General features: G+C 48.1%; 1 protein-coding gene across 3 annotated transcripts in view; it reads right to left on the bottom strand.

The window, feature by feature from the left end:
- Nucleotides 1-21,733, bottom strand: part of LOC144168752 (mite allergen Lep d 7-like) — a 222,625-nt gene that overhangs the window by 150,398 nt on the left and 50,494 nt on the right. For all 3 annotated transcript variants that reach the window (XM_077697711.1, XM_077697710.1, XM_077697712.1), the window contains exon 2: nt 257-323. In XM_077697711.1, the coding sequence (XP_077553837.1) occupies nt 257-323 (67 nt within the window). The remainder of the gene's footprint in view (nt 1-256; nt 324-21,733) is intronic.

Raw genomic sequence — 21,733 nt, 5'->3', positions numbered from 1 at the left:
TGAATTACCGTACTCGGTACCCTTTTTTGCAGAAACGAGATGGAAATACCACGCACCTGCCTATTTGAGCTTACGTCCACTTCAAGGTGCTGGCTGCATGTTCGCCAGTTATTTTCTCTCCTCGTGGCAAAGCACAGCGAACACGTGCTATGCACACGTTACACGGTTAAACCTCTAATAGTATCAGCGGGGGACAGGGGGTCGCGAAGCAGCGACGGAAATTTCTGAAAGCATAATTCACTTCAACGACACTCACCTTGAGAATTCACTGGCGTCAAAATGCAGCACAGAACAGCTGCCAGTACAATAGTCATCTTCATTCCCTGCAATACAGTAAACAGGGAATATAATTTGCACCATTTCATTGGCTTTAGTAATTAGAATACTCTTTCTCAGGGTAGGTAAACCCCAAAATGTCGTGGTCTCTCTTTTTGTCGGTCGCCGATTACGCGAAAAATAAAACAAATGAACTCTAACAGACACTGGTAGCAACCTAATCGGGCCCGTTACACGGAAAATAGATGCACTCTCCATTGGGCCACGTGCACATGGCTCCCGATTGAGTGGAAGGCTTTGGATCTCAAGAGGGGAAACGGAAAGTGAGCTCGACTAATTAAACGGTGTCGTCAGAACAGGGTGTTCACCGTCATAAATGGGACAAGAATGCTGCAATCATCATCAGTCTACGTCCACTGCAGGCTTTCGTCCTGCATTGGACTTAAGTGGATAATGATTGGAGCTATGTTGTCCGAAGGCCTGCAGTGGACTTAACCTATTGACCTATTTATTTATTTATTTAGGTACCCCTAAAGGCCCTCCACAGGAGGGTATTACATAGGGGGTCGGGGGGCATTCAGATACCGGAAACATACAAAACATAAATGGGTGCTAACAAAATCAAATTATAAGTATAGAAAAACCGAAGCAATAACATTTTCTCAAACACATAACCACAAAACACATAACTACAAAGTCACATTACTACAAAAAAGAAGGAAAGCATATGTCCTGCGCCGCCTCAGTCTGTCCGTGATGTTGAAGAGGAAACGTATACCACTTGACTAAGCAAAGTAAACAACATTTAAAACCTTCATGAATGACCATCATCGCTTCATATCATCATCATCATCGTTATCATCATCGGCGCTCATGGTCAAATCAGCGGCTCTAAATGGAGCTGCTTCATTTTTAGCACTGGTACCACCACCACGTCGCCATCTTGTAAGTAAAACGCCGCCGTATCACCGGGACGTCGCGGCCCTTAGTCGATCCTCATATATTTTACTTTTTTTGGCAAAACCCGTGATGAAACTATTTGAAATCACGCCAACTTTCGCATTTTGAAGGACGACCCCTACAATGCCGACGTCGACGGAGCGTTGCTATGGGCAGCTCCATGGTGGTGCTGCCCAAAGCCGACCGACGCGATGAACAAACGAGAGGGCGGCGAGAGTGCTTCACCACCTGTAGGGCTGTTGACGCCTTGTGCAGCGGAGATAAGTTCCGGTGCATGACAGATTACGAGTGACTTGGGTGCAGCTTTGAGGAGCTCATGGTAGAACATCGAGCCCCGTGCCATGGGCAGCTCCTTGGTGGTGCTGCCCAAACCCGACCAACGCGATGAACAAAAGAAAGGGCGACGAGAGTGCCTCACCACCTGCAGGGCTGTTGACGCCTTCTGTAACGGAGATAAGTTCCAGTGCACGACAGATTACGAGAGACTTGGCTGCAACTTTGAGGAGCTCATGGTAGAACATCGAGCCCCCGTGCTCAGTGCACTAAAATAGTTCTCGTGGTCTAGTGCGTACCTGCAGAATGGTAGATCACTAACACAAGTTCTAGGGTGTAACTAGTCAAGCGACGCCCAGACAGCAATGCCGTCTCATTTTGTTTTGTAAAAAATGTTTTGTACAATATATGTAAATACAGGTTTATTTGTTTTCGTCCAGTCACCGTCGCCTTGTTCATTTTCTTTCCTTCGCCGACAAATTAACTCCAGCCTAATAACGAGCTTCAACTCCTCTCCCCTCCCCCAAGAATTGTTTACGGTGGCACGAAAAAGCGATGTCGTGAATGGTGAGCTCTATGCTGCAGCACATCGCACAAAGGACGACGCTCTACTTCTGTAACACAAACATAGTGTTAATCAGTCTACAACGCGTCTTCATGCACTTCAGGAAAGGCGCGGTTGATCGCCCGAGGACTGTTCAGAGCCACAATAGCAGCACTAGAATGGTCTACAGTGACGAGTGATGTGTGCGTTGTGTTCAAGAGTTCCCCACGAAAGTTACAAAAAACTGAACAGGGTTAGAAATTATTGGACGGCGGAATTGAACCGTTTATTGACATCGAACAATTTCATCCGGAAATCGCTACGAACATCAGATACGAAGAGTAAATTACTCATGTAATGTGCCGATCGCGGTAATAATTCAAAGAGAAAAAATTGGAAACCATCGAAGAGTGCCAGATCTGAGATGACTAGATCTGAGATGACTAGAGACTGGAACGTTAGACAAAGTACCCATTTTTTTCTTGAGTCTGTATCAAGCTCCTTTAACATATAGGTAATTCCTTAAGACAAAGGGAAGTCTTAAGCAAGGATTTACTGTGCCTATAAGTGTCCATTTTGACGCCCCTGCCTATATGGGCTCTTGAGCGCCCGAAAATACCTTTTTGTGTTTTAGGGTCCGTGTCATGCAAGGATAAATCTCCGTTCAGAAAGCCCACAGCTCGGTGTTCGTCACGCCGTTTGTGAGTAGAATCGTCGCATGGTTCCACACACTCTGAGACTGGGAAAGCGTGCTATAGTCGACGCCACCGTGACCTGACATTGTGCCCAGTAACTAGGCCACCTATGGCCCGTACGCCGCGACACCGCAGCCAAAGACGCCCCCGGACGGGCCTGACGTCAACCATGTCCGCACGAGCACTCACTTTCTATGTTCCGATGTCTAGCCGTGTCCGCGCATCAACGGCGAAAGCTTTCGTCGACATGCCCTATCCACTGCTGACTCAATAAAAAACCATCAAAGAACAAAGTGAACGCGACACAGCGGCGCATGTACCGCTTTGGGTCAAAGAGTAACCAAAGCGGTTGACGATATTTTAGTAAATCTGAAATTGAGATTTAAAGCGCACTATGCCGGGACAAAAAAAAAGCAGCTGATGAACTCAATGAACTCCGACGCAGCCTTATTTTCATCGAAGAACTGACAACGGAATGGGAACAGCTGAAAGCAGCAAACAAAACCTTGGTCGCACGCGAGCAGGAGCTGGAGAATAGGGTTGCTGGCATGAAGCAGTGGTCAAGAAAGAACAAAGTTAAGATTAAGGGATTTCCAACGACTAAAGGTGCAGATTGCGCGAAAATTGCGCAAGCTATTGGAAATAAGATCGAATGCACTGTGTAAGAGTGTTACATGTTGTTCATAACGTACCATCCAAAGCGGACACAAACAATTTTATTGATTGGAAATAAGATCGAATGCCCTGTGTAAGAGTGTTACATGTTGTACATAAAGTACCATCCAAAGCGGACACAAACAATTTGATTGCTCGTTTTCTTTCGCGCAGAAAAAAGAACGGGTTTTTGGAGAAGGCACGAAAGGCCCGCCTTGGAGCAAAACACACAGGGTTACATGGAATGGAAACAAGGCAAGTTTACGTTGATGATCACTTGACTCTGAGCAACATAAAACTGCCTTCCAATTGAAAAATGAAAAATCATATAAATTTCTCTATAAATTGTACTAATGGCGTACATCAAAGATAAAGACGTACAATGATTCTTAACTACTTCCTATCATTCTCTTATTCACTTCCACTCACGCAGCCTTAGAAAAAATAGCAATGAATTTCAAGCTTTAGTACGTTAACAAAGCAACCATTTTTGATCATCTGCTTCTCAGAAACCTGGCTAAGCGATGCTGATGAGAATACATACTGTTTTCCAACATAAAATTCAGAGTACTCCCATCCTGTAACCTCGACTCATGGTGGCGCAGCCATATTTCTTTTATTTTCCATCAACTACTGACGCCGTTCTGATGTACGCCTGCACGTAGTTGACTGTGGATCAGTGTAGATTGAAGTTACTGGCCCCGATTTTGCTATTGACAATAAAAATGTTATCAGTCGCACCATGTTTCGCGTCTATAGTTCAGCAATTCGTAACTTTTGCCTGGAACTTGAGACTTAATTGAAGTGTCTCTCTCACGAAAACAAAACTGGTATTACAGTTGGTGACGTCAACATTAACCTCCCTGAAGGAACCTCCCAGCATACCGACCACAACCATTGTTTGCATGGCTACGGTTTTGCTTAATTTACCTATCCTTTGTCCTACTACTGATTCAGGCACTTTAATTTATCCTGCTTTAACGAAGGCACTCATCCCTCCGGAAGCCTTTATCATTAAGGTTGACATCCCCGACCACTTCCCAATCACCCTCCGCTTTCCGTGCCCCAATCCCAAACGCGTATCGCATTATACGAAATCTACTATGAACAAAGCGAAATTTATCACTCTAGCTAGCAATTCAGATTTGTCCGGAATCACATCTCTATAAGATGTCCAGTCATATTACACTGAATTCGCATAAATGACAAATCACTGCATACTATCTTCAGCATCGGTCATGTCCTGTGAAAAAAGCAATCGTCTTCGCAGAACCGATGGCTAACAGTTGGTTTGCTCAAAATTCTACAAAAAAGGATAACCTTTATCGGAAAACTAAAAAGAAGCCACTCAACAGCACATAAAGCAACGGTACAAGAAATATTGTATTGTAGTTTTGTCAATACTAAAGAAAGCGAAAAGAGATTACTACGAAAAAATTACCCCGCCTTCCCGCGATGGGAACCCTGTGGAGATGCGACGCCACAGCGAGTATCGGCTGCTCGCTTCAACCGTTTGCGTTCGGTATCACTTTTACGAAGTTCGGAATCGGAACCCGCCTACTTTAGATTATCCGTGACTCATGCCCCAATCATTTTTCTCATTACCTACTACTCCCAGTGCAGTACGTACCACAATTCTTGTTCTTAAAAATGTTCTGTTCTTTTTAAAACCGAGATAGAGTGCTCTCACAGAAATCAAAACTTAAAAAAAAATTAGTGCGCTTCCACTCTGTGAAGAAGGATGACCTGCAAAGCTGGGCGCAATCCACAGAGTGCAGAAAACAAAACATGGTTATCGTAATTTGCAATGAAGTATATTTTCTAGCCAATTAGCTGGATGAACCTCTGATGGACGCAAGCTTTGTTCTTGCAGATAAACATGGAACTGCCTGTGTCCCTCGCGCTTCATAAGCATCTTACTGCTTGTGTAAGGCCAGGTTCAGACTCTTGCCGCAGCTGTTGTAATAAATTTAAAGAATAACGTCATTTCCCGTCTCAGCCAACCGAACAGCATGACATGGCATTTTGTTACGCCCATAGATCTCGATACGGGTTTTCCATAGGCCTAACACACAAACCCAATCCGCTCTACCACTCAGAAATCCGAACAGGTCCCATTGGGCCGTTTAACGTCCGCGTTTAAACCTCGCATCAGCACAACGAAAATGCCATCCATCAGTACCGGCATGAAACCGATAGCTGCGCGTGCACAGCCCCCTCCTCCATGCCGCTATTCTGCACTACAAACCTGCGCACGTATAAACCGGCAACCGGTTAATGTGCATGTGCTTAGAGGGGACAGGCGCCTTCGGAAATATCCCCTGAAAGCCCCCTAAAGAAGTGATATTGGGTCTAGCCGGCGTTACAAGCGGGCAATTTGCTGTTCATCCGGGAGGGACTCGCCGCTACTCGACGAGCTGAACTTCAGGCGGTAATCGCTGTGCCAGCATCTTTCAGTTGTTTTTGGACTCATTTGCGCTTGTATTCGGGCCAACGCTTCGATTCCTTCTCTTCCTACAAACTAACGGCATGCATCCAGAACGATTTAAAACCGGGAAGCCCTTGATCTTTATTCTCGCGTACAAACATGTGGCTGTCCATTTCCTGCCCCCTCGTATGCATCTTACTGTGTGTGTAAGATGTCTGTGTAACACATCAACCCACACCCGAATCACTCGATTGAGGAGGACAGCCGACTAACCGCATTGAGCCATGCAATTTCGACATCTAAATCTCCCACCAGCACAACCGCAACTTCATCGGTAACGCCAGGGAGCCTAGATGTGCGTGCACATCCCCTTTTTTTACCCGCAAACCGTGAATGCATAGGCAAGAAAGACACCGGCCAAAATGTCGCTCGGAAAGCCTCCCAAGCCGAAAAATAAATATTTCTTCATGCCGGCGTTACAACTGGGGAGGTTGTTCGTCTACCGGGAGGGATTCGCAGCTACTTGGCGAAGTAAATTTGAGTGGAAACGGCGACAGCGGGTTTAGGTTGTTTCAGTCGTTTTGGTCGTTTCAGCCCTTTGGCAGCCGTTACCTGGGCTTCGCGGGAGCGGCGTCTGTTTATATCCGCGTAACACAGTGAGCGAACACGGCAGCGACGAAAGAAAAAAGACGGAAAGGAGCGTCTAGCGAAGTGGGAAGTGGAGCACGGCACGTGCGGCTACGGCGTCATCTCTCTCACTACCTTTCCCTTACACATGTTTTCGGTGTCGCCACCAAGGAGCGCCCTCCCCCTGACAATTTCTTCACACGCTGTTTCATTCTCTCAAACCATGTGACATTTACGCAGGAGATTCAAGCACGATTTACAACAACATGATCGCTGCTACCTTGTGCGGGGCTAATCCGAACCGCGTGACATTTGCGCGAGAGGTTCAAACACGATTTGCAACATCCTAGCCGGTGTCGGCGGTGCACAGCGAGGTATAGAAGCGGAGTAGCCGAGAAGCAGAGAAGCAGAGAAGCAGAGTAGCGCACGCCGACGTACATTTCCTGAGACGCAGCAGAAATGCGTCATGACATGGAAGGCTGCAGCTCGCACTGCCCACAAATTTATGTTATGGAGTCTGGTAATCGTCAGTGGATTTTTTACGCCCATCTGTGCTTCTCGTTATTTTTTGCAATCATTTGATTACTGCATTACTGTCCTTAGCTGCCGACTGCGCAACTTGCCAAAGGGGCATTGGTGGAGGCGAGGGGGTAAATATTTGTGAAAGAGGTGTCTACGGGGGTGAGGAGGAGCCCCGGAGTGGTTCCGAGTAAATCGATGACACCGGAATGAAAACTGGGTGGTTAGACATATACTGCTTTGCAGTAATATGAACATAAAGTGCAAGAAGACTTTTGTAAGGCAACACGGCTAACAAGGATTTCGGGTTTCGGAAAAGCGTCCGGACAATCCTATAACTTGCGCTACAACAAACTTCTTTTGAACAAAAAATGCCCTCAAACTGATAGCGTCTGTGAGGTTGATATGCTCAAAGCGCCTGTCTGATACTGGCGCATGTAGCCCACTTCCGCCTCAACCACCGAATGCTACCCCATAGGCATGCGCGGCCGTTCAGTCACAAAACAATCGAAGTTGTGCTTGGATTTTTTTTTTCAATAAGCGAGGCGAATTATCTGCCTTGATCGACGCATGTAACGCCGGCATCATAGTTTTGACAGAAACTTGGTTATCCGCAAAAGTCAAGTATTGCGAGCTCTTTTCCTGCAACAACGAGTACTCCATTTATCGAGGCGCCCGTGGAACACGCACTCGTAGAGGCGTGCTGATAGCTACATCTAGAGATGTATAATTATACGTTGTTGCCATATCACCACCTCTTGGGTTCCTTTGCACTCGAATACGTATTAAACCACAGTGACATTATATTCTGTGTTTGTTATCGGCCACCTAATGCGGGGTACACCTTTTGTGACGATTTGCATGACTGCTTAAACATTGTTAGGTTTCCTACAGCCGCAGTGTTTCTTGTAGGTGATTTTAATTTTCCCGGAATTATGTGGAAAGACTCTTTCTGAGGACAATGAGTAGCACCGGCCTGGTGGACTGGAACAACTTTCCCAACCTTCAATCCTTCAATTGGTTCCTTCCATCTCAAGGAAGAGATGGAAAGAACTATGGCTAAGTCAGAATCAGGATGAAAACTGTGCTTGTGATGACGGTGTATAAATACGGGTAAAAACGTCTTCTGCACACATTCTATTAATCCAATACTAGATTTGGAGATGCCGTTCCAGGCAACAGAAGCATATTCTAACTGAGGTATACATATTGCATTGTATAGCATTGGAAATAAATCTGGAGAAGAGAATTCTTTTGTAATCCGACACACATTTCCAAGACTTCGTAACGCTCGCCGGGTGATGAGCCTAATATGAGGAGAAAAGAGAGGGTACTGTCGAAAAGCACCCCTAGGTCCTTGACCTCTATGTCCCTAGGTCCCTTTGCAGAGGAGCTCCCTCAATCTGTAGGAAACAGCAGACGGTAGGTTTTCCGGCTGTAGGTGACAACCTTTGTTTTAGCGGAGTTTAAAATTAGGCAGTTTTTCCTGCACCAGACCGATAATTCCGACACAACCCTCTGCAAGGCACAGCAGTCCTCAACACCGCTAATGTGCCTACATAGTTTGACATCATCAGCATAGAGAAGAAAAGAAGACTTCGTTAACACTGTTGACCCATCATTGATAAAGATAGAAAACAATAATGGACCTGGCACGGAACCCTGAGGTACACCACTTGTTACAGGGTAAACACTAGACTTTTTGTAGTTCACATCTACGTAAAAGGACTGGTCAAGGAGATAGTTGGACAACAAGGCAACAAGGTTTGCGTCTACACCGTACATAGCAAGCATGTTAATAATAACTGATGGTTTACCACATCAAACGCCTGAGTGAGGTCAAAATAAATAACGTCCAACTGGCCGTTTTAACAAACTGCAGCCGAAGCCTGTGTCATAAAGCTTGCAAGATTTGTGACCGTCGATCGACCCGAGAAAAAGCCGTGCTGATTTGGTATCACAACGTTCTTGACGCAGGCAGCAAGAACTTTGTACAGAGCTGACTCAAAGAGTTTTGAGATGAAACAAAGGAGTGAGACCGGGCGATAGTTAGAAACGGCTGACTTATCGCCAGACTTAAATATTGGAAAAATTCAAGCGATCTTGTATGCACGAGGAAATTTGCCGAAAAGTAAGCAGTTATTATAAATGGGAGTTAAGACAGGCACAAAAATGTTGCCGGAAGCCTTCATGAGACTGCTGGAATACCATCTGCACCACACGAAAATGATGGTATCATTCGTTTAAGGCTATCATTGACAATTTTTTCATCGAAAATAAGTGTATTAAGATTAGACATATTTTTAAACGACAGGCGTTCACCGTTACCATCTGGCAGTTGAAAAACACAATGAAAGTGCAGAGCAAAACTGGTGGCAACATCCTCAACCTAATTTACCATCGGAATCAAGGAGGCTAACGTGTTCTTTAGACGCCTTAGAACGGCCGCGTACATACCTCCAGAATTCAGCCGGTTTCTGAGACGCAGTAGCCTCTAACGACTCTATATAGAGCTGGTGGTCACGCCGGTAGAGGTTTTTACAAAGTCAGCGATACCGACTAAACTCCGCTTTCCACTTGTCAAGCCCAGAAGGCTTGGCCTTTTTGTGAGCGCTGTCCTTACGTTTAAGCGAACTTCGAAGTTCGTTAGAAAACCAGTGGGAAAATTTGGAATGAACAGGCTTATAACAAGGGATGTACTTTTCTATGCCACTCTAACGATTTCGGGAAAACATCGAAATTGTTCGTCAACATCATTGACATCAAAAACACTAGACCATTCAGCAGATGAATAAAAGTGATACAGCCCAGCATAATCTCCACGCTTGAAAGCATATCGCGGGACTGCACAATTGTCAACACCGCCACAGCGATGCTGGGTAGCGACCTAGACAGAGACAATAAGAGGGGGGTGAAACTTGTCGGGGCGCACGGGGGATATTTCGGAAGCACACACTTGAACTTTTTTCAAGTTCGAGAAGCACAGATCTAGGACATTACCACAGAAGTTTTTTATGTGGCAGAACTGCTGCAAGGAGGTGAACGATTGAAAATCTAATAACATGCTGCATTTCTGCGTTACATAATGATTTTTGTGCTGAAATGAAAGACTGTTCCAGTTAATACGTGGGGTGTTGAAGTCCCCAACTATAATTAGCTTATGGTTGGAGTGTGCATTTGAAACATTTTTGATAGATGTGAGCTTTGGATTATATTCAGCAGGTAAAATATCCGGGGATATATAGAATGCACTGTGAAATAACGTCCAGGGAGGCAAGGGAGGAGGTCGTCGTCTGTAGAAAGCAAAATATATTCACACTATTTACAGAGAACCATTAAATGCACAGTCATCTTGTCGCCTCGCCTAGTCGTCTTCTTCTTCGTCGTCCAGGTGTGTGTTGAGCTTCGTGCGAGCTTCCTCTTCGTCTTCTACAAAGGTTTCTACATCTTCCCGCCCCACAAGAGTTCGCACGAGGGGTGATGGTGTCCAGTCAGTTTGCCATTCGTGTCCATCAGGTGTCCGAGTTTTATGCTTTTCTTTCTTATCTTTGGCCTTCTCTTTCTCCGGGACTTCGCCTTTCTTCTGACTTTTGATCTGTGTTCCTTCATGAAGACCACGACCGGCGATGAGCTACATGCATATTTTCCTGCATAGTTTCTTGTGCGCACGTACCTCAGATATTGGTTCATTGACGTATTGCACTTGTACCGCACACGCCGATTGGAACTACGAATGTCTGCATCTTGTGTAGTGTCAATTGTCATGATACCACAATGTTCTCCAGGTTTCTTCGATTTCAGAACATACCTGGTAGCCTTCTTAGTCGTAGTTTTCATCATTCCCGCGGAATCATTCTTATCTGGCCTCTTTCCTGGAGAAGGGAGTGTGCGATCTTCGGCTGCGTCCCTCAAGCCGACATGGAGGGGAACGGTCATCGAGGGGTCCATGAGTTTACGAAGATCACAATCGGACAGTTGTTCTTTTGTGGCCTTATCTTCGTGTAGTTGTAGCTGCTGCGCTTTTGGTGTCCTTGTCGCCGGTCTTATTCCGTGCGCACTGCTGTTGCAGTCACACATCTCCGAAGCATGGGCAGGCTTGTCTCGTGGTGATGGTGTTATACAGGCTGGGGCAGTTTTGCTTGGGTTTTCGCGGAGTTCTTCGTCATCTCGATTTACATTTCCTCTCTTGTGGAAGTTCTGCATGCAGTCTGTAGGAAATCTCATGGCTGCATACCGGCACGCAAAGGAGCTTTCAAGCTCTTTAGTCGCGTAGACTTCGCCGATGACACCTTCCGAAGCTAGCCCCTCGTCCAGAGTGTTTTCCTCTGGGGGTGATGCAGCCGACGTGGATTGAGATGACTCTTGCTGGGCTTCTTTCCGCTGCTGGTGTGGTGTTTCCAGCATCATGTCGTCTTCCGTTCCGATTGAGGGAGGTGCATTCGTCTGTCGTATGCCAAGCGCCGTCGCAGCCGAGTGGTTATTCATAGAGGTACATGTCATCGTCGCGGCTGATGATCGAGCCATGCTTGATTGTTCTTGGGGTCGATGATCGATTACCCAAATTTCCTTCGATGTCGTGGAAGCATTTTGTGCGCGAAGTCTTATTTCCAGTAAGGCCATAATCATGTTCGCTTCTTTTACCGACTCTAGAGCGTCGTCATGTTGGCCGTCAAGTTTGGCTCCACTAACCAGTGCTTCCAGCTCCTTATTGATTCTCTCAAGTCGGTCGGCGCTGTACTGGAGCCTGGCTAATGAAACAGCGGCTTCGACGTCTTTCGTTTGCTCCAGAGTTGGCGTAACTTCGGCGATAAGCTTCTCATTGAATTCAAGAAGGCTTTTCTGGGCATTCTTTAGGCGGTTCCTCTGCCTCGACACCTCCTCCTCGCTTCGGGGTGAGCAATGCGGTCGAAGAGTTGATTTCCGCTCCATGGCTCACCTCGTCGTGTCCTTTGACGTCCGGGGTTTCGGCACCATGTGAAATAACGTCCAGGGAGGCAAGGGAGGAGGTCGTCGTCTGTAGAAAGCAAAATATATTCACACTATTTACAGAGAACCATTAAATTCACAGTCATCTTGTCGCCTCGCCTAGTCGTCTTCTTCTTCGTCGTCCAGGTGTGTGTTGAGCTTCGTGCGAGCTTCCTCTTCGTCTTCTACAAAGGTTTCTACATGCACCAATGAGCAGATTCTCGCCCCTCATGAGGCCTACCTCAAGCCAAACCGATTCCTCTAGGGTCTCCAGATCTGCACGCCGCAGGCATTGCAATGAGCGATCGATGGCAATGAGAACCCCGCAACCCTTATGCATAGGCCCAGTTAACTTCCTATAGGTTCTAAAAATTTCATAGCTCGGAAGAAAATAGTTGGAAGACGAGATATCATTACACAGCCAAGTTTCAGTAATAACAATAGTTTCCGTAATAGTGGAAACTTTGGAGCACACAACATTTCTAATAAATTCGGAGGACTTAGTACGTAGACCCCGATCGTTTTGATAATAGATGTCGAGAGTGTCGTTCTTACAGGTCATGCTCAGTAGTTTCACAGCTGTGCACCATGCCAGGGTGGAACTTGCCTTGGAACGGCTTGAAGAGGCAGCCCTTTGGCCACATAGACGAGTCGCCCTGGCGCCTAAAACACTCTGCGTCAACAGTTACCCAAAAAGAGGAATACGAGTCATACTTGGTCTTAAGGCGTTTGCACGGCAATGGCGTGACTTGTACACTCGACAAGTAGGGCAACAGATGCCCAGATGTCGTGCTAGCCGACAACTTCGAAACAAAGATGGCCCTGGAGCTCGGTTGTTGGTGCACCACAACCAACTCGGAAGCTTCGTATGCACCAACGCGAGGAGGGCTTCTTTTCTTCAGTAAGCTTGCCGGCGGGCCATTACTCGCAGTGTCGCACCGTAGAGGCGAAGGCAAGGGGCAGTCCGACGGGTAAGCAAAATCACTCGATGCCGCAGCTGGTTGACTGCGGAAGCGTTGAAGCGTTCGTGGAGAATAATAATAATAATATTAATAATAAATCAATCAACCAATCGTTTATTAACGTGCCCAGGAACAGCCGGAGGGCCTTTGTGCCGGCGCACGAAAAAAAAAGAAAGAAAAACAGGCAATGGAAGATGCCCACACCTCACAGGTAATGCAATTAAAGGACAGCGATACTGACACACGCACACACAAATTACACACTGTCGTACACCAGAATATACATGCACCCACAGAAAACAGAAACACACATACACACAAAAACAAATACAGTGACTTACAGTAAGGCATGTGACAACACGCCAGTGGTCGTCATACACAGATAACTTCAAAAATATTGCCGCGAACCATGCATTGGGTTTGTTTATTTGTGTTTCGCTTTTACCGCCCGGCTGTGCCGGTCTGTGTTATCTCTGTGCTAAGGGAAGTGCGTGTTCCATTCTTTCTTTCTGTGCCCCATGCGTTATCTGTTCTGATAGGAAGAGCATCCTGATCTAACGTAAACAGCCCAGAATAACCTTATTGGATCTACAATGTTCTACATGTGAATCGACGGTTCGCGAACCACGCGCACCGAAAGATAAAAAGCCTGCAGAGCAGACGCCGGGTATTCGACTCTCGACGCTCGACTACGCACGTCCCTTTCTTGACTGCTGTTTCGCCGCCTGTGTATTCTTAGAGTTGTTAGGGGAGCACAAGTTCGCTCCAATAAACTTACTTTCTTTGAAGACAACTGCGCCGTCTTTGGCTTCGTGACATCTGGTGATGGTGCGGAGTACGCACCGTTCAGGAGATCTTCAACCTCTGGAAGCCGCCAAGCTAGTCTAACAAGAGCCAGCCTCCGCCTGCAAGGTTTACCACCCGAGATCGGTTTACTACCGGAGAAAGCGAAGAAGAAAGACGTCGCAACCAGCACCATGGACAACCAAGTGAATCCTCCCGTCGTTCTGCAGCAACCTCGGGAGCCCTCATCATTCCGAGGATCCCCCGGAGAAGACCCTGAGGACTGGTTGGAGAAAGTGGAGCGCGTCCGCATCTTCAAGAGGTGGGACGACAAAGAAACTTTCCGCCTTGTATTCTTCTATTTAGAAGATACGGCCCGAACGTGGTTTGAAAACCATGAAAGCTCCCTAACTGACTGGAATCTCTTTAAGAGCGAGTTCCTGAAAACGTTCGCCACCGTCATACGGAAAGAACGAGCCGCCCGTTTGTTGGAAACGCACCCGCAACACCCCAAAAAAGGGGTCGTGATCCTCGTTGAGGAGATAAAGCATCTATTTCGCCGCGCGGACCCCGAAATGACGGAAGAAAAGAAGTTACGCTTCTTGGTGCGCGGTGTGAAGGAGGAACTGTTTGCTGGACTTGTCCGCAACCCGCCCAAAACCGTCGCCGAATATGTCACCGAAGCCAGCACAATTGAGAAGGCCCTGGAAATGCGTGCTAAGCAGTATGACCGCAACTTTGTTGGCGTGGCCAATGCGAACGATTTCGACAGCACGCGGATCCCGGCCGACAGCCTACGCGAGACTATCCGCGCAATAGTGAGAGAGGAGCTGCGGAAACTTGTCCCAACGCCGCCGCAGGCCCAAGTCACTTCCCTAACTGACGTCATTAGGGAAGAGGTGCAGCAAGCGCTGGGAACTTCAATGATGGCAGAAGCAACCCGCAAGACGCAAGCCATGACCTACGCGGCTGCTGTCCGTCGACCTCGCCCGCCTGCGCCCCATCGCCCCGACGCTCCATCCCGTCGTCCCCTGTCGCCGGCCCGACCACCTGCGGTGCACCCCCCGCCCCAACGAAGACCGACGTGTGGCGAACGCCAGATAATCGTCCGCTGTGCTACCATTGCGGAGAGGCCGACCACATCTACCCGTGCTGCCCCTACAAGATGCTCGGTTTGCGAGGATTCTCCGTTGACGCACCATGCCCCAACCCGGCCAGCGTCCTACTGAAATCGAAGATTACCTCTCCAACAACAACCGAGGTCCAGCGCGCTTCAACCGTTCGCCGGCACCCTACCCGTACGGATCGCCAAGCCGTCGAGGCTATGCAGACTTCACGCGTGCGAGCTCTCCAAGCCCACGTAGGGGAAACTAAAAGCAGCAACTTCTGGAGGTAAAGTTGCACGAAAACGGAAAAATTAAAATCCTCCAACGACGCAACGACTCGCCCAAGACCACCATTCACGACATGCCCTCAGCCCGACAGCCCGAGGACCCTATCTAACCCGGACGTGACTCCCGAACACGACGGCGCCACCAACCGACGCATACCTGAAATTACAGGGCCTGCCACTGAGAAGATGACGACAACGACGACGCATAGTGCCCGACCATCAACATGCACAATCCGAGATACGACGCCCCGACGCACCCGAAACTCGAGGAAGACAGCGTCCGGCGTCCAGTTATACATCAACGGCTTTGACGTAGTCGCCCTCATCGACACGGGAGCGGGCTACTCGGTGATGAACGGACCATTTGAGTCTAAGCTGAAGAAAGTTATGACCAGATGGGACTTCCTCACATACGCACAGCAGGAGGCCAGCTCGTGACGCCAAGTGGAACGTGCACATCTGCCGCCACAATAGACGGCACAACGTACTCTGCGGCGTTCGTCATTTTGCCCAACTGCTCCCGCGACGTAATTCTCGGAATGGACTTTTTTACAGACAATGGCGCAAAAATTGATCTACAGACCAAGTCTATAACTTTTCCCTCCGATCACTCCACGACGCCGCAGCAGAACCCCGAACACCGTGCTCCTGTAAGGATCGCCGACGATCACGTCACCCTGTCACCCCGCGCAAGCCTGATGGTCATCGTCTACTGTGAAGGTGCTGCGTCTGAAGGCGACGCTATCGTAGAGAGTGATCAAAGGTTGCTTCTGTACCGCGGTGTTTCTGTCGCAAAAGGCATTGCGCGTTTTAAGCAACGCAAATCCCACGTTTTGGTCACCAATTTCTCCGAGGAGTACCAGCATTTAAACAAGGACGCTGCAATCGCGTTCCTCGAAGAAACGCAAGAAGCAAGTGACGTCATCGCAGTTGCAGACTTTGAACGCGCCCCTGAAGATACCTTCAAGTTTCCGCATCTTTTCGACGTGAACCCAGCGCTGCCGCAAGAAAACCGGGACAAATTATTGGATTTGCTGCGTTGCTACAGCGAGTGTTTTTCGTCAAACTCAAAATTACGTCAGACCCCCCCTAGTGAAGCACCGAATTATAACCGAAGACGGAGCCCGACCTACCCGACACTCACCGTACCGCGTGTCTTCCCAAAGCGGGAAGCCATCCGGACACATGTCGAAGACATGCTCAGCGACGACATTATACAGCCATCGAAAAGCTCTTGGGCTGCTCCGGTCGTACTCTTGAAGAAAAAATACGGCACAGTGGGGTTCTGCGTTTACTACCGGCGATTGAACAAGATCACCAAAAAGGACGTGTACCCCCTGCCATGAATCGACGACGCCCTCGACCACCTCTGCCACGCGAAGTACTTCTCATCGATGGATCTGAAGACAGGCTACTGGCACATTGAAGTGGACGAGAGAGATCGCGAGAAGACTGCATTCATAACCCCGGACGGCCTATACGAGTTCAAGGATATGCCGTTTGGGCTATGCACGGCGCCAGTAACGTTTCAGATAGTCATGGACACTGTGCTACCTGGTCTGAAGTGGCACACCTGCCCCGTATACCTCGACGACGTTGTGGTATTCTCCAGGACTTTCGACGAACACCATGCAAGGCTGCAGTCTGTACTCGAGGCCATCCGTACGTTGGGGCTAGCTCTAAAGCCTGAAAAGTTCCGCTTTGCGTACGAGGAACTCACGTTTTTGGGCCATGTCGTCAACGCCGCAGGAGTCCTGCATGACCCGGCGAAAACTTCAGCCATAACAAACTTCCCAAGACCGAACGATAAGAAGGGCGTGTGAAGATTTCTCCGACTGTGCAAATACTACCGGCGCTTCGTCGCAAACTTCGCACGCATTGAAGAGCCACTCACGCGCTTGACGAAAGATAGCACCCCTTTCAGCTGGGAAAACGCCCAAGAAAAAGCGTTCTGCGAGCTGCAGCAATGCCTGCAAAGCCTGCACGCGCTTGCGCATTTCGACGAAAATGCCGAAACGGAAATGCACACGGACGCCAGTGATATAGGCTTGGGTGCCGTCCTCGTCCAAAAGCAAAGCGCGAGCGAAAAAGTAATCGCCTATGCCAGCCGTGGTCTGTCCAAGGAACAAAAAAACTACTCAGCCTCCGAGAAAGAATGCCTCGCGATTGTATGGGCCATTTCGAAATTCCGCCCGTACGTGTATGGAAGACCCTTTAAGGTTGTGACAGACCACCATGCGCTGTGTTGGCTCGCCAATTTGAAGGACCCCTCTGGCCGTCTTGGTAGGTGGAGCTTGCGCCTGCAAGAATTCGACGTTACTGCAGTCTATAAATCCGGGACGAAACATTCTGACGCCGACTGCCTGTCTCGCGCCCCCGTCGACCCATCACCACAACATTCCGACGAAGACAGCGCATTCTTCGTAGTCGTGACGGAAAGCGACCTAGCCGCCCAGCAGCGTGCTGACCCCGAATTACGCGTAATGATCGACTACCTGGAAGGACGCAACGTCGCCGTGCCTAGGACCTTCAAACGGAACTTGCCAGCATTCGGCCTCAAAAACTCCGTCCTCCTGAAGAATTTCAGCCCCGGAACCAGAACGAATTACCTTCTTGCCATTCCTACAGACCTTCCTGACGAAATTTTGGAAGCATCCCACGACGACCTGTCTTCCGGGCATCTCGGCACAGCTTGCACTATTGGAAAAATCAAGACGAAGTACTTCTCGCCCGGCCTTGCATCCGACGTCACCCACTACGTCCTGAGCTGCCGTGACTGCCAGCGACGAAAAACGCCACCGACGAGACCCGCCGGACTTCTGCAGCCGATCGCCGTTCCATCAAGGCCCATCCAACAGACTGGAATGGACCTTCTGGGCCCGTAACCTACGTCACGATCCGAGAACAAGTGGATTGTCGTAGAAACAGACTACATGACGCGCTACGCGGAGACCGCCAGCCTTCCGAGGGGGAATGCACAAGAAGTAGCCAAGTTTTTCATAAGACACGTTGTGCTGCGACATGGAGCCCCTGAAGTCCTAATCACGGACCGCGGAACGGCCTTTACTGTGCAGTTCATGCAAGGAATGTTACGCTACAGCAACACGGATCACCGAAGAACGACGGCGTACCACCCCCAAACGAACGGACTACCGGAACGTTTGAACAAGACAATTGCGGATATGCTGTCCATGTACGCCGACGTTGAACATAAGACCTTTGATGAAGTGCTTTCGCATGCCACGTTTGCGTACAACGCGGCCATCCAAGAAACAACGCAGATGACACCGTTCGAGTTTGTCTACGGAAGGCGGTCGACTACAATGCTTGACGCCATGCTGCCGCACGTAGAAGCCGACGACTTGAACGCCGAAGTCCAAGGATACCTTCAGCGTGTGGTGAAGGCCCGCCAGCTCGCTCCAGTTTCTATAACGGCCCAGCGGCTGGTGGATGCCAGTCGCTACAACCTTCTACGCCGAGACGCCGAGTACCACCCAGGGGATCGTGTGTGGATTTGGACTCCCATTCGACGACGCAGACTGAGTGAGAAACTTCTGCGACGGTATTTCAGACCCTACCAGATTCTACGACGTGTTCGGCAACTTACCTACGAAGTGATCCCCGATGGTGGCTCCGGCAGATCACGACGACACATGCGGCCCGAAGTCGTTCACGTGGTTTGCTTAAAACCTTTCTGCAGACGATGACAAACTTTTATTTTGATTTGATCGGACTGTTGCTTATGTTAGCATCGGGCCGATGCACTCTTAGAGGGGGGGGGGGGTAATGCCGCGAACCATGCATTGGGTTTGTTTGTTTGTTTTGCTTTTACCGCCCTGCTTCGCAGGTCTGTGTTATCTCTGTGCCAAGGGAAACGCATGTTCCATTCTTTCTTTCTGTGCCACAAGTGTTGTCTGTTCTGATAGGAAGAGCCTTCCGATGTAACGTGAACAGCCCAGAATAATCTTATTCGATCTACAATGTTCTACATGTGAATCGACGGTTCGCGAACCACGCGCGCCGAAAGATAAAAAGCTTGCAGAGCAGACGCCGGGTATTCGAGTCTGGACGCTCGACTACACACGTCCCTTTCTTGACTGCTGTTTCGCCGCCTGTGTATTCTTTGATTTGTTAGGGGAGCACAAGTTCGCTCCAATAAACATATTTTCTTTGAACACAACTGCGTCGTCTTTGGCTTTGTGACAAAATACATAAATGTTAAAGTTTAGTTGCACGGAAACAGAGTGAATCAAGATAGCTTATATGTAAGAAAAGGAGCATGGAAGGAATGTACATGTAAAGAAAACAAGACATGGAATAAGGGGAATACATAAAAAAGAATATCTTGTGTTGTCATCAGTTGATGCTCACGTGACAACGTGTGAACAGAGGATAAAAAAGGTCACTTACAGACTTACAAACTTACAGACTTACAAACTTACAAACTTACAAACTTACAGACTTACACACAAACTTACAGACTTACAGACTTACAAAGGTCAGACCTGTGACGCAGCAGAGGGTGCTAAGAATCCCTGGATCCGGACAGGCCGCCAATGGAATCTGAACCTGGCAACGTTTAACGCGCGAACCTTATCTAGCGAAGCAAGTCTCGATGTGTTGTTCGAGGAATTAGAGGGCATTAAATGGGATGTAATAGGGCTTAGCGAGGTTACGAGGGCAGGCGAAGCCTTTACGGTGCTGAAAACAGGACACGTCCTATGTTACCGTGGTCTAAAGGACAGAAGAGAACTGGGAGTGGGATTTCTAGTCCATAAAAGCATAGCTGGCTACATAGACGAATACTATAGCATTAACGAAAGGGCAGCAGGTCTTGTAATTAGGCTCAATAAGAGGTACAAGCTCAAGGTGGTGCAGGGCTACGCGCCCACATCCCGCCACGACGACCAAGTACTGGAACGTTACTATGAAGATGTGGAATCGGCAATGGCTAAAGTAAAAACACAGTATACCGTAGTTATGGGGGTCTTCAATGCTAAAATAAGCAAGAATCAGGCTGGAGACAAGGCAGTTGGGAACTATGGTCTGGGCTGTAGAAATAGCAGGGGGGACGTACTAGTTGAGTTGCAGAACGCAATCACCTACGCATAATGAATACCTTCTTCTGTAAACGGGGGAGTCGGAAGTGAACCTGGAGAAGCCCGAATGGGGAGCACAAAAGTGAAATAGACTTCATATCATGCGATAACCCTGGCGTCGTGCAGGATGTGGAAGTGCTCGTAAGGGTAAGGTGTAGTGACCACCGTATGGTACGATCTCGAATTAGGCTAGATTTGAGGAGGGACCGCAACAAGCTAGTACGAAAGAAGCCGATAAATGAGCTAACCGTAAGACGTAAAGTAGAAGAATTCAGGATCGCGCTGCAGAACCGATATTACGCCCTTAACGAGGAAAACGAGTTTACGACAAAGGAAGCCAGCGACAACCTTACACGCATTCTCACGGAGTGCGCAGTAGAAGTCGGGAGCACTATGGCTACACAGGATACTGGTAAACTTTCACAGGAGACGAAAGATCTAATCAGGAAAAGGCAAACCATGAGAATCTCTACCGCAGCTTACAGAATAGAACTATCCGAGCTCTCGAAGTTAATCAATAAGCGCAAGACAGCTGACATACAGAAGTGTAATATGGAGAGGATTAAATACGCTGTAAAGAACGGAGGAAGCCTGAAAGCAGTGGAGACGTCTTGGCGTGGGGAAAGATCAGATGTATGCACTTAAGGATAAGCAAGGCAATGTCATCACAAATAGGGATAGAATAGTCACAGTGGCCGAGGAGTTCTATAAGGATCTGTACAGTAGACGGGACATACAGGATAATACCGACCGAGACAGTAGTTCAGAGGAGATAGATATCCCACCAGTAACGACCGAAGAAGTAAGGAAGGCTTTGAAAGAAATGAAAGGGGGCAAAGCACCTGGTGAGGATCAGATAACAGCAGACCTCTTCAAGGATGGCGGAGAAATTGTACTTGAAAAACTGGCAAACCTGTATACGCAATGCCTAATTACCGCAATGGTACCGGAATCTTGGAAGAACGCGAACATCATCCTAATCCATAAGAAAGGTGACATGAAGGAATTGAAAAATTACAGGCCGATCAGCATACTGTCAGTCGTCTACAAGGTATTTACCGAGGTAATCGCTAACCGAATCTCTGCAACCTTAGATCTCAGTCAACCTAAAGAACAAGCAGGGTTCCGTAAAGGTTATTCAACAATGAACCATATTCACACGATCAATCAGGTGATAGAGAAGTGCGCTGAGTATACTGAACCCCTATATATAGCATTCATAGATTATGAGAAAGCATTTCACTCGGCCGAAACCCTAGCAGTCATTCAGGCATTACGGAACCAGGGGGTAGATGAGCATTATGTAAGAATACTAGAGGATATCTACAATGGGTCTACAGCTACCATCATCCTCCATAGCGAGAGCAGTAAAATACCTATAAGGAAGAATGTCAGACAAGGAGACACAATCTCTCCGATGTTATTCACAGCATGCTTACAAGAAAGAAGTATTCAGAACGTTGGATTGGGAACAGGTGGGAGTAAGGGTTAATGGAGAATACCTCAGTAACCTCAGATTTGCTGATGATGTTGCCTTGCTAAGTAACTCTGGGGA

This window comes from Haemaphysalis longicornis, unplaced genomic scaffold, assembly GCF_048455015.1.
Source record: "Haemaphysalis longicornis isolate Haplotype H1 unplaced genomic scaffold, Haemaphysalis longicornis Haplotype H1 scaffold_2, whole genome shotgun sequence".
In the NCBI taxonomy this organism is placed as follows: Eukaryota; Metazoa; Arthropoda; class Arachnida; order Ixodida; family Ixodidae; genus Haemaphysalis; species Haemaphysalis longicornis.
This window is presented reverse-complemented; position numbering and strand designations above follow the sequence as displayed.